Source organism: Pyxicephalus adspersus, chromosome 7 (assembly GCF_032062135.1).
Source record: "Pyxicephalus adspersus chromosome 7, UCB_Pads_2.0, whole genome shotgun sequence".
Classification (NCBI taxonomy): Eukaryota; Metazoa; Chordata; class Amphibia; order Anura; family Pyxicephalidae; genus Pyxicephalus; species Pyxicephalus adspersus.
The window spans coordinates 30469174-30483072 of NC_092864.1; the positions used below are offsets into that span (position 1 = coordinate 30469174).

At 40.0% G+C, this 13899-nt stretch overlaps 1 protein-coding gene across 7 annotated transcripts in view; it reads right to left on the reverse strand.

Moving 5' to 3' along the window:
• Positions 1 to 153: 153 nt before the first annotated feature.
• Positions 154 to 13899, reverse strand: part of TNS1 (tensin 1) — a 271239-nt gene continuing 257493 nt past the window's right edge. For all 7 annotated transcript variants that reach the window (XM_072417966.1, XM_072417968.1, XM_072417970.1 and 4 more), the window contains 11 exons: positions 13667 to 13844; positions 12198 to 13087; positions 11706 to 11792; positions 11267 to 11398; positions 11093 to 11185; positions 10724 to 10801; positions 10466 to 10537; positions 9868 to 10036; positions 8688 to 8756; positions 8012 to 8041; positions 154 to 7628 (listed from right to left, as the gene is read on the reverse strand). In XM_072417966.1, coding sequence (XP_072274067.1) covers positions 7490 to 7628; positions 8012 to 8041; positions 8688 to 8756; positions 9868 to 10036; positions 10466 to 10537; positions 10724 to 10801; positions 11093 to 11185; positions 11267 to 11398; positions 11706 to 11792; positions 12198 to 13087; positions 13667 to 13844 — 1937 coding nt within the window. In that variant the 3' untranslated portion in view covers positions 154 to 7489. The remainder of the gene's footprint in view (positions 7629 to 8011; positions 8042 to 8687; positions 8757 to 9867; positions 10037 to 10465; positions 10538 to 10723; positions 10802 to 11092; positions 11186 to 11266; positions 11399 to 11705; positions 11793 to 12197; positions 13088 to 13666; positions 13845 to 13899) is intronic.

A 13899-nucleotide genomic window follows, 5' to 3' on the forward strand; every position in this document is an offset into this window, starting at 1 on the left:
GAAATCTAAAAAAAAATTGCAAATGTGTTCAAGAAGACATTTTAATGACCCACCACATGTTACATTTCGGGAAAGCCCCATAGGAAAGCATTTTAAATAAATCACCCGTGATCCCACTTTACTTTTATTCTAAAATAAAGAGACAACAAGCTATTCCAAGCAAAAGTATATTTTATATGATGTTATCACTGACAAAGCCATACAATAATATGCAAAGAATTACAGACATCTGTACAAACAGAAAAGTGGAAGCAAAAAGAGTCTAATATTCTATTCAACAAAAGCCAAAATAGGCATATATATATATTTTGTACAAGTGATAACAATAGGAGGACATGGATACAAAATATAAAGTATATTTCCATCTATATAAATACAGAGAGGGGGTATTCTCTTCCTTTTTTATATTTTTTTTATTTGCATACTTTTTAAGTTTTTTGCATTTTTCTTTTTTTTCAACACTTTTGGTTATTGGTTGCTGTTGATAGGTTGTGAGGCAAAATATATAAAGTAAGTGAGTTAAGAATCAATGCTTCCACAAGAACGGAAAGCGGCACTAGTCCATTAAGGCGTAAGTCTTTTTGCAAGTGGCAAGTTTTTAGCAAAGTTTGGTGCAGCAGCTAGGTCTTACCCTGTGGCTGGTAGAGGGACCATCAAAACCAATAGCTCTGATACCAACCAGAGAGTCAACGACCAAAGACGTGGCACAGAGGGGGCATAGGAAGGAAATTGGTGTTTTCATTGGCTTGCAGCAAATGTGAGTGGCTAGCAAGATGTGGAATATCTGTAGGGTTATTCAGAACTCATACAACAGGAGGGATAAAGACAGAAGTCATACTCTTCATTATCAGTTTCCACCTCCTCATCAGGATCGTTCCTTAGATATGGTGTCTGAGAATTTATTGCAGAGGAAATCTAAAACATTCTTACATAGAAATCACAAATCGTAAATTTCATACCTGAGAGTTCTAGGAAACAAGAGAAGTTGGCAATGGTCAGACATCTGTTGGTATAACCAACTGCCATGAGTTGCATTTCCTGGAATTATCTAAACTTTGGCTGGCTAGAGTTCCAGATTAACCCAAGTCAACATTTTCAGGATTGGCATAGAGAATGATACTTGGAACCCAGGGAGCCCAGGGCTCTCTATTTTGCTAATCTAAAGACCCAAAGCTGTCTACTCTTAACTCATCTTGTCCTCAGAATTGGACATCTGTTGTCTATGAAGTCCTACAATAGACTAGATCGTAGTGAGGACATAAAGTCAACTCTGCTTGTGTGATTCTATAAATTTCATGGTCTAATGGTCAATATAACATCTCTTCTTGTGTGCAAAAAAATCTTGTTAGTTATACTTACACCTTATACTCATATATAAAGACCATGTACATCAATACCAACCTCGTTTTTTGATTCAGGAGCCTAAGCAATAGCATGACCACATCTCCAGCAAAAGAACACTTAAGGCAAAGCAAGGCAACATGGCTTCTCGAGAAAGAAGTGTCTTTGGTTACTGACTTTTCTATATTACAAGGTTTGTGTGTCCAGTGTCGAGCAAGCTATACAGCAATGTGGCTTTTCTGTTGCTGGGATGACCTAAATCTGCAACCCCAGCTGAGCTGCGAGAAGATCTCCCTATTAGGACCACGATCCTCGGTGGCAAGTGCGTGTGTGGTTCCATCTGCCCCCCTCTCCCATAAAATACTCTGTCCGTGTGTGTGAGTTCACATGCATGTGTAAGAAAAGTGCTGTCACATCATATATGTAAAGGCACAGTGACTCTATAGGCTACATTTTCATTCAGCACTCAGCTGACTACAATAATAAATTCAGGTGGATTATTCTGCTTTCATGGCCACTGGAGGAGGGAACGGGATAGTGACCTCAAGGTTGGCGAAGTTCACATGGCCAAAAAATCCACCTGGCAGGTCCATCTGGCAGGTCGTACAGCCTGGCACCTTGACTTAAAAAGAAATATTCTCTGCATTCTAGTCTGTTTTTTTTAATACTTATGGAAGAGGCATGGAATGAACCAAAATCAAGATTTTCAAGCTTTTTACACAAGGCCACCTCCAGCCCCACAGCTGTTTGGAATCTAAAAGTTCCCACATGGCATCTCTTCTGCAGCACATGGCATGGCCCATGATTCTTAAAAATGCAAATCTGAACTCCAGGCAAACCACAAATAACCTGCTGACATATTTGTACTTCTGATTACCCAGTATTAAGTTTTGCACAACTTTGCAAAAATCACAGCTAGGGGGAAGCTGATTACTGCAGTGAAGCAACACAGATAGGTCATCTTCACAACCCTTGCACAGTAAATGAGCAGCAGTACACCTATAGGGTCTCATTCCTCTGTTCTCTCCTTTTCAGCACACGTATATGCAGCACATTTAAAAGGTCCCAGGTGCTGCTCCTTATTCTTCAATGTGGACTACAGGGGATATCATAAGACTGAAATCAATGGAATTCAATAAAATTCTGCCCTATGGAATGCAGCTAGTCATACTAGTTTTACCCAGAAAAAATGCTGTGAAATAAATTTATTGCTACATTTATTTGTGGTTTTGTTTATATCAGCCTGGAGTTCAGCTTTTGAGTTTCTGTTTTCAATCAAGTGGCCGCCTGGTCACTTACACACCACCAACCATTATAGTTCTGAAGCCCCCTTTTAACTAGAATACTGTCCCCTAAATACAAGTCCAATATATAATATAAAACTTCAAGATCTATAGAATGGGAATGGTGAATCATAGGAACAGTGAAAAACAAAACAATTGCTTATGGGTACAGGCTCTTCCTATAACAGGAGATTTTCAAATTCAAAGGTTTCATTTATTGACTTCTACATACTATCTATTGACATACAGTAATTAGCGTTTATCTGTATGTCTGTCTTTCATCAAGTAGAGTCACGGAATTTTGCTCTTGGATACATTATCCAATGTAGACAGCTCAGTCATACCCAAGGGTAGCAAAAACAGCAACTATATAACAAGAGATTTAATAGCTTTTGTAATAATAGTATTTCAATGCTGAGAATTAGTTACCCCTTGGCTGAAAGCAAAGCACAGAACATGACCCTCATTTTTGGATATTTGGATATCACAGAGGCCATGTGCTAAGCTTGCTACACATAAAAAAACAACAGGTTATCTCTTCATTAGTAACACATAAACCAGCCCTCTTCTACACACTGCATTGAGTCTTCCACTCTGAAATCCCCTTTGTGGCTAGACAAAAGGGCAAAAAATGCCCCCTTTCCAGCCCAAAAGGGGCAACACAGGGTATTTCCTTTGGCATGCAACTCTAACCCTTTGCACCCTGACTGTCTTCTCCTGATGTCTGCACACAAGGAGCCCTATGAGGCTCATAGTGAGACTGTTCCCTGCTCTGCGGTGGTCTATTACAATGCACACAAGGGGTGCACAGGGTTACAGCAGTGCCATTTTTACACAAGCTAATAAAGAACGACTTTGTTTAGCTCCCACATGTAAACACACAAAAAATAAAAAAATGCACACACTCACGCCTCCCAAAAGATTTGCCCTTCTCTGAAACCTTCTCACATGCTAAGTCCTTCTTGACATAACTGGGGATAAAAAGATCATTAGTAACTAGTAACAGAATTAGACATAAGGATTGTTTTAACGCCGAATCATTTCTGCAGCAGGTTTAGCAAAGAATCTACCAGGGGAGGATCCAGAAAAGGAATAAAAAACAAAGTTAAACAAAAAAGATCTTAAAATTGCCTCCACTGTAGGCCAAGCTTATAACTGTAAGGATTAATAACACTATAAAAAATGAAGCAGGGCAATGACATTGTATAGAATTTACAAATCGGTTATTGCAATAAAAGACGGAGATCTACTAAAGTACAAGAACGGTGCAAGAAAAAAAAAATCACCAATATGTCTAAATGAATATTCATATTTAATTTCATACTAAATATATACTTTATAAGACAATTGTATATTCAGCACAATCTGAAACTTGAATTGGTGCATATATTGTATTTATCCGTATGGACATATTTTAAATAGTCTTTATATATATATTATATGGATTGCAGCATTGATCATTTGTATCTAATAATCCTACGAATGTAGACAGATCATGAAAATATATTATTGGTTCGAATAAAGCAACCATTTAAAGTGTAAGTTAACTAAATTAATTCCAGGAGCACCGATATAAAAGCTGTGTTATAGTTTCTGTAGGAATGTGTGTCATGTATCAGCATGCTGCAGAGAAGGATCCTTGCACTTTGTATGAAACCAATGGTCTCTCTCTGGCATGCCCCCTGCTCAGCCAGAAATGTCCAATCAGTATGAGCTTTGCTGATTGCAAACGTATAGCTCTGACTAAGCATAGGGCATGCCGGATCTCTGAAGCCGGATCTCTGAAGACGGACCACTGCTTCAACATGGAGAGCAAGGATCCTTCTCTGCAGCAGCGATAGGTTTTCTGCTACAGGGCTTTGCTCTGATGCACCCAGAATGCTTAGTGGGGTTTTAATTTAGTCACAAAGCTGGCCAATGGATACAAAGAAGTTCCAAAGATTCATTGACTTTCTTGCACTTTAGTAGATCTTATCTGTCCATATCTAGGTGCCTTAGTAAACTGTACGATCACACAAGTAACATGCAAAGAGTTAATACTGTACGGTAGGGTTTGCATGGAAATTAGACTTAATGATAATACAACAACATGGAATTTAATGACGAGTGATTAACCTGTATGGGGGTACATATGTGCCGATGACATGAGAGACAAAGCAGGTACAGCACATTTTTGTAACAAAAATAACCAGAATGCGTTGGATAGGCTGCAGGTATATTGAAGCGAATCAGACGTGTTTGTTTTAAAAAAACATTAACTACATCGATTAATGGAGCAAGTTCATTGAATGTCTAAAGGGGGCCAGACACATAGGTGTGTCTGCAGAATTCAGGGTTATGTTCTGCTCTTTCTACGAATAGCTTTGTACAAAGTGAAGTAAACCTGCTCCATACTGAACTGGCTGGGTTAAGCGTTGGGGGATATAGCAGTTATTTCATTTACAGTTTCTTTGTAGCAAAAACTTAATCTATCATACATATCATAGACGAGCCCCAGAAACACGGATTCAGTAGTACAGTAACAAAGCCGCTAGGTACAGCACGGTCGTTTTTAAGGCAAGGATAGGTGATTGTTGGTTCCGTGGCTGGAGTGAAATTAGCATCGGCAGCAGTCTTTCTGGGACTTAGAGTTCCAACCAAACAGCCAACGCTACATAATAAGGTCACATGTAGCTAATAAAATAAAAAAGCAGTGCTCTTAGTAGTCCAAATTGCATATACTGAAAGCATCAGTTAGCGTGAAGGAGTAAATATAAATAATTGATGAATGATTCCACCTGGATGTGAATAAATCAATGAACATTGAATGAAGTGGGTCAGAGACATAGGCGTTGTTAGAGAAGGCCATTTATAAAAGTGAAAAAACTTACTGAGAACTCTCAGATGAGGGCTAACACTCTCTATCTCCAGGACTGGCTAGTTTTGGGGCAGTTCCATGACATGCAGTGAAGCTAAACATGTTCAGCTTCACTGTAACCGAAATAGAATGCAGCCCAGGCATCAGAGGGTGGCTTCTTGCTTTGGAGGTTTGTTTCTTGGTTTGCAACAGATTCCCTTTAATTTGGGAACATTAAAAGTTTAAATCTGCTGGCTGTATGGTAATACAGACAGTTCTTTTTTGCATCTCTGTGTCTCCAACCCTTGGGGCCAGGTCACATGGGCTGGTGCCAGCCATTCACAATGCTTCATCAGCATTTTGTAGCTCAACCCATAAAGAATGATTGTCAATGGTGATCCTATTGCTGCTAAAATTTAAAAAAAATGTTATTGCTTATTCTTAATAAGCAAGAAATAGCTTTTAAAAAAGGGTTATTGCTGTGAATAATTGGCCCATGTGACCTGTAACCCTCACATTATCAGCTCAGGTTTAACAATGACATCCTGATCCCAAGAAAGCAATATTTCCTATAGTAAACCGAGCTGAATTCATTAGGATGTCTCTACATATGTATATTGAACCTCATCAACCAATCCTTGACTGCCTTTTAAAAGAGCATTGACCCAATTGGTGGATAAAGGTTACATAACATTGACGTATTTGTATTCAATGATTTAACCCAAACCCAGGGAAAAGAATGTTCTGCAAAAGGATTCGACACATTGGGGCAAATAAAAAATTTACCTGTTAAAATAAACTTGTTTAGTAAATATTAAAAAATTTCCTTGCAGCAGGTTTTAAAGCACAATACAGATATGTGGGCTAAACCTTGATTTACTGTCTCCTTAAACATTTTTTTTTTTAAAAAAGAGAAATGCTTATTTTAAAGCTGATCTCTGGCATTATTGTACCTGTGGTCATTTGTTACAAGCATGGTCAGCTCAGGGACCGGGGCCCTCACAACCTTGTGTAGTTTTTAGGGCCATCGTGTTCATGTAGGGTTTAGAAGGGTGATATTGTTATAATTCTTTTTTAATCAGTCCGCCTGCCCTGTCCCTGGCCTGCCAAAGCAAGCCAGAAGTATTTTTTGCCTACTCCCCTGACACTGCCCATTGAATGCCCACAACCGTAACTACATTGTCGATGCACAATTGGATATGTAGTTTCATTGGGTGCTGGGAAAGTAAAAGGGAAATGACCTGCGGCGCTACATTACCCTTCCATTTAACCCGGGCACATTGGGAAATAAAAATCTGATAATGTCACAGATACTTTTATATTTGTTTTTTGCTACCATAACACCGGTATGTACAAAAAAAATTAATCTTTGTGGGTGTCAAGTCCATGGGTTGTAAGCCAAAAATCAATTCCGTTGCAGACTTCATTTTGACCACTAGGTGTCATCATATGACAAAATTGCTCGCCAAGGTACATTAGTGCAAAGTCCTAAAATTTTACAGAAGTGCCAAAAAAAAAAGAGAAGGTAGAAAAGCTTTTATATAACATGGTCTTCCTCCACGATCCCTGCTTGATACAGTTCATGTTTTTTAAAAAGACAGTAAATATAGGTAGCTTTGTACTCTTGATGCATTTATACAAAATATAGCCTTATATATTCTTCTAAAATTCCTTATAAATTCTGTGTATGCTAGATAGGTTTATATATGCACTTAGCCGAGTATGCCCTTTTAGTATTTGCAGAATCGTAATAATAACGAGCAGGCTGATAAGTGACCCAAAAATTTGAAAAGTCATTTTCTGACGCTTCTTCAGGAAAATTGGGATATCGAAAGTTTCCGCATTTGTGTCTTTTTATTTTCCTTTTTTTTTTCCTTTTCATTTCCAAGCAGAAATGGCCCCCTTTAATCACTTGCAATTTCCCACAATGCACTTGCTCTCTCGCCTTCTTCAAGAGTCTTTGTAGCAAAGTTCAGACTGGTTCATGAACAGGAGGAGATGACATGTTTGTGGGTGGTGCGGGGCGCATTCATCTTTTCTGTAAGCCAATCACCCGGGAGACGAAATTGACTATGGCAGTGGCCGGCTGGTTGGGGTCCAACTCTGCGAACAGGTGGCATACGTTGTCTGTCGTGCTCCCTTGTTTTCGGGCTACGAAGCCGAAGAGCCTGAGAGCGAAGTAGCAAAATGGACACATTAATGGTAGTGTAATATTGGTTATCACTTACAATAATTATAAATACTCTGCCAATCCAAGCTCATCAGCAAATCTCATGATCTCTAATTATTGGAGGGCTCTATCCCTAAACCATCAGGGTGTGTTGGACCTCTACAGGGGGATAACTGCTTCCAAATAGGGAGCCAGTCTTTATTGCACCATGGTGGCACTGTAGATGCTTTTTTTACGCACCTTTTGTTTTTAAGCATTTGCAATGAATTTACCCTGTTTATTTAAAATTTTTTGAGCTGTAGCGATGCCTGACAATGATCACAGAACACCCATGAAAAACCCTTGTATTGCTATTTCGAAACAAAAAGGACCATCACTTACTTTGCTTGGCTTCCATCTGTCTTCATCCACCTGGAGAAGCAAAAAAAAAATGCTGATTAGTACAGAGAGCTCAATAATGTCTGCATGGGGATGTATTCCTAATATATTTTATCCTATAATCTACATCAGTGGGTGAGTCTGTGGGAGCAATGCTGTTCCTGCACCTACTCCTATTATCTCCAGTCTTGCACAAATGCACTGGCTCCTCTTCTGCACTGAATACATCATTATTACTGCACACTGTGAGCTATGCACAATGTGGACTGGAATCAGGTACAGCCCACTTCATTTTATGGCGGGAGAACATCCAGCATCATCTAGGCCTTTGTCTCTTCATGTATATCCTACATTGGGATAATGATCAGTGGTCAGCGGAGATGCTGTATATGAATATTCTGCCCCTATGTTTTTAGTGGACTATGGGATTCAATGGCTGATGGCACATCACCCTTTGGAACGGAAAGGCCCATTGTACTGGTAAAGGCAGAATGCAGAACACTGTGCAGGGTGTATTCTTTACTGACTGGGTTACATTCAGTTGGATCAGCTGTGCCATCGTTTTAATTGGCACTGGACTCCGATGACTATTTTCCAGGTCAGGCAGTCTGAGCAGTCAGCGTGTTGTGTTCTTATATAATATTGTACATTATATGGACACAGATTTCTGGGTACTCACTTCCTCTCCTGTGGATCCAGGTCACAGAATGTGATTGTGTTCAGTGGATAGTGTCTCCGGAAGAAAAGCCTAAGAGGGATAAAATATTTCAGAGATCATTCTCTGCAATCTCAATAATAAAGTCATACATGCAGATGAAATACAAATATGAGAGCGGTTTTAACTGGACAAGGATTTGTATTTCTGTATATCCAATTGGTGATTGGGTTTTACTTATTTTCAAGCACACAGAATGCTTGACAGATCTCAGGGCAATGCATTATGGGACCTGTCGAATTAAGCTGGTGACAGATGATACAAACTCGGACTTCCCGAATCAGTAAATGTTATTTTGGAAAGAGAAGGGGGAATTAGAGAAGTGTCGCTTTTTTTGTACTATAAAGAATCCTCGTGCAGATTTCTGGATCTGTGCAGGGGTCACAGGCTGCCTTGAATCAATTCATTAGATGCTATGGAATGTATGTTACGTGCTGGAGAATAAGACTCGGCATGGCTGGACCAGCACCAAGGGATGAGGAACAGCTGGGAAGCGGACGGCCGTTCATCTATAGATATATAGCCTGAGATGATACGACACAGCTGTCTGCTCTGACACATCCTGACAATACACTTTATAGTAGTCTGTTCTGTGTTATATGGCGTTCGGGAGAGAAAGATGACACAATGTAATTACTTGGACAATGTACAGCTCACAATCTTTTACTTTCCATTAAAACATGGGGGGGATCTGGTCGGGGAAGAGGGGGGGAGGGAGCAACATGTGATATGATTTATGATAAATTTCAGAGTAAGAAGGATGTGGAGGTTCTAATGCCTCATATCATTGGAAATAGACATGAGCAGAGCTCTGAAAAGGGTAGTAGGGCTTTGGGATCTATTCATACTCCACTCCTGTGTGTGTCCCTTGCATTAACGTGTAATGTGTCAACACGTTGTTAAGCAGCTCCTTAATTCTGATTGTGATGCCAAGGCACAGGAACAAACAATATAAACAACAATATAAAGACATGCAGCAATTTCCTATGTGGTCCACCATAATGCAAGGCTCATAGCCTTATTGTGTTGGGGTTCCATATCAAATGAATGAATAGCCCTCTTGGAGATGATGGGAGCAGCTGGGTTCTGCAAGCAGCTGGGTCCCAGCCAAGAAAAAAGTATTCTAATACATCAAGCTACTCACTTTCTCTGATTGTCGGTCAGGGTGATGCCTTGAGAGGACACTTTAAAGTGAACAATAGTCGCATTGGGTTGGGGGTCAGCAGACAGTGTCTCTGCAATGGTCTTGGCGATGGCCTGGGGGCCGGTCAGTGACTCCATATCGATTGAGTTCACAAACAAGACGTTGCAGGCTGAAAGGAAAGAAAATTATGTAAGCAGATGAACAACCATATAGCATATAGTTTTTACTAGTGACTGGGCACTGCTGGTTTTCTTTAGCTGTTAAAAAACAAGTCTCAGCATTGATTGCACAATAAATGATCCACAACTTATACTATAGATAGAATGAAGATATGGAGGTGGGCCCATGCTGTCCTTTAATTGTATGATATGATACACTAAATTCCATAATAAATAAAAGTATAAATATATTTACAACAGGAAGCCAAATTCTACAAATTTTTAACTTATAACAACAATTTTTGCCAAATTTTAGTTGTCAAATTGCATCAAAATAAAGTCTTCAAGCATTTAACAAAAACTTTTTCCCATACGTATTACTTTATTACTTATTAAAAAAGAATAAAAACTGAATGTATACCTAAAGCAGAATCACTTACCTGCCCCTTGTTTCAGTAAGTCCGTGGTTGTGTTGGTCGGGGTAGAGGTTTCCCTGGTTTCATCTGAGGGATCTGATGGGGTGAGATGAAGAAGAATTTATTACCTTGTACACAACTTTGAGTACTATTGACTGAATTTCTGTTTAAAAGCCAAAGCAGAAAGTTAAAAGAATTGCCCAAGAAACCAATCAAATGTTGATTTCTGCAGATCTAAAAATGTTATTGGTAAGTACAAGGATTCCACTAATTTCTTGTTACCTCTGCTGGGTATGACCAACTTGCAGGGCAGTGCCAGAGGTGTGATTGAATGCTGATACACCAGTGCTGAGAGGCAACCTGCAGAGAGATAGAATAAGCATTAACTATAGCTGTTTCCTACCTTCACTTTTTCTTTGTTTGTCGCTTTTACAAAGCCGACTTAATCAACCCAAAGTTTATTATTACAGAAAAAAAAAATGGTAATAGGTAAGTGAATATACTGTTGAATCTATTTTTTCTGCAAATGTCAAGATAAAATGAGATTTATTGAATAAGCTTTGTATGTAAAACATTCAAATGCAATTCAAAACAAATGTTTTACACAAGCTAAATGTAAAAAAAATAACTGATTTAAAAGTTAAGGCTTACCAAAATAGGGTTCATTTGGACACCCCTTTAATTTCACCCCTCGGGGGCTGGTCTCTATGAGGAAATGCCTCACCAGCTCATTTGTGGCATCTCCTAGAAGAACAGAGAAATGATTTAGTGAAATGCTCAGTCATGTCAGTTCATTACACACTGATTTTCCCCCACAGTAATTACCTTTCTTGCTCTGCTGGCCTGTATTAGGAGGTGGTGTGGCAACCTTCATGGCGAGTCCATAGGCTCCTCTGAATGAGTGGCTATCTCGAATAATGAAGGCGCCTGGATCTTTGTCCTTCAGTAAAGCAATTGCTGAAAATTCAAAAAAAAGGAAACCATGATGCTTTAGAATGTGTAAGTTTTTTACTTTGATGAAATTAATTCACCTCTCTCCATTGTAGACACATGCAGCCAGCAGTGGGACTCTGATATTAAAGGCACCCAGAAGTTTCTTTTTTTGCACCTCTAAGCCTCACTCACCATTGGCTAGTATGCATAGCTTTTTCTAATACATCAATATCTTATTCTATACTCAATGCAATTTTATTTTAGTATTTGATTTTTACCAATCTTTTTATGGATTTGTAATTGAATAATGTGAATAGGATTTTATACTTACCCTGGTCTCTGGAAATGTCAGGCTTGTACCAATACTTGGACGTGTCCTGCACAAACTTGACATTCGCTCGTGTTTCTGGACTGCTGTCTGGAAAACAGACCCTTACATGAATACTTGAAGCATGAGCATGCAAATGCAAAAACAACTAATAATCACCTAGACTAAAAAAAAATGTTAAAAGAAAAGAAAGACAGGCTTGATGGAGCATTTGGTCAATCATCAGTAATCACCACCTAAAACATTTCATCTATTCACCTCCTTTCTAACACTATTGGTGTTGGTGAAAACTATTTTAGAATAAGAGTGCAGTAATTGTGTGTTTTTGTATAGACTCATGTACCATGTGCCTTCCTGTACATGGGCAGGTGTTGGTTATCGAAAATAAAAAACTCTTTAGGTGGCCAATAGGGTCACTTATTTTCTTTACCATTTAACATAGATCATGCATGTAGTGAAAACAAATCCATAAAGTAGATGGTCATGAACTCTTACCTGGCATTGAGAATTTGGAGAAGTCTGGCAACGTGTGGGTAAATGCCATTGTGCTGCCACCACTAGGGCTGGACATGCCACTAGACATGGGTGAAGAAGCTTTTCCATTGAGAGTGGAGTAGTTTGGCAAACTGTTGGACCTGTCACCAGAAGACATTCTGCGTTTTTCAGGCAGTGAGGGCTGTGGCACGGGGCTTCCCTGGCGGTAAAGGGTGGAGTCCGGCGAAGAGGAGGAGGGGCTGCTCATGCCTTGGTAGTATGCGGGCGACACTGGGAAACTTGGGGTGGATGGGGCCTGATATCCAGAAGCACTGCTCTGCCTAGACAGTGTTGGACGCCGTTCTTCAGGGGTAGAGTACCCAGGAATGGCATGTCTCTCCAAGCTGGGGCTTCCTGGGGCGACCGGTGAACTTCCCGTCATTACAGTCTGGTGACGAACAAGGCTTGGACTGCCTGGTGGCACAATTCCCACACTGTGTGCTGCCAATGGGTGCCTGCTCAAGCTTGGGCTTGCAGGGGCATTAGACATTGTTGGGGTGATGACTCTTCTTCCAAATCCCGGGCTTGGAGGTGTGTTTGTGCCCACTGTTCTGTGAAGTGGCTGAGGGCTTCCATGTACAACATGGCTGGACAGTGTGCTAACTGGGAGACCAGAGAAACCATCTGTCTGTGTGACAGCATTATTTGGGCTGAATGGGTATCCATCATATGAGCTGATCGGAGTGCCTGCATGGGGTGCTATGCTAGGCATGGGTGATGCATTCTGATAACTGCTTTGTGGTGAAGCTTGAGACAAACTGGTGGATCTGAAACTGGAATCCACGGATGGCTGGGTGGGAGTGGGCAGACGAACACTGCTCTCTGCTGAAGGACAGCTTCTAATAGATACTCTGCAGAAAACAAATTGTAAAATATACATAAAGGGTACCTGAACATAGAAGTGACCATATATTCATAAACTTAAACAGGCTTTATCTGCAAAAGTGTTGCAGTAAAGAATTATAGAAAAAAGCACAAGAATTAGAGAAGAGTGTGACATAAATACAAAGCAGTATCTGCATTTTTACAGCAGCAATCAGACATCAGACTGTTCCTTAGCGAAACAGCAAGAGTAAACAGTACTCTGTAAGCTCTAATTTGTGACACAGAGCTAACACTCTTACCTACAGCTGCTTAAACATTTGTCGACCTACATCAGTGCAGTGCATGGAAACAATGGCATTTACAGAGTAGAGCTAGGTATGTTTCCATGTTCCCTTTAAGAAAAGTTTACTTTGCTAATCTGCAGTTTTTGTTTGGAAAAGCTGCGGGTCACCATAAAAGTTCAGTTTATCATATTAGTCTGTGACACAAGAATTTCTGGAAAAAAAAATACAGATGCCTGGGAACATTGGTGAAGGATCTTCTGCAGCTCACAAATGGACAACTTTGTTCTCAAAAGGCAATTTCAGAGTTCGTCATTGTCTTACCCATCAGTGCTCTGTATTGGGCTGCTTGTAGAAATGGGACTTGGCGAGGTAAAGGTGTTTGGGTATCCTCCGTTTCTTAGGGTGTCCACATGATAGATCTGCGGTTGGGTGGGAGATGGGGGAGCACCACCACCAGTTGCAGCTGTACGGGCAACTGACTCAACATAACTCCGGGGCTCTATAAAAAGGAAGAGAGTAAAGGTTAGCTCATCAAGATTGATCACTTTATAGTT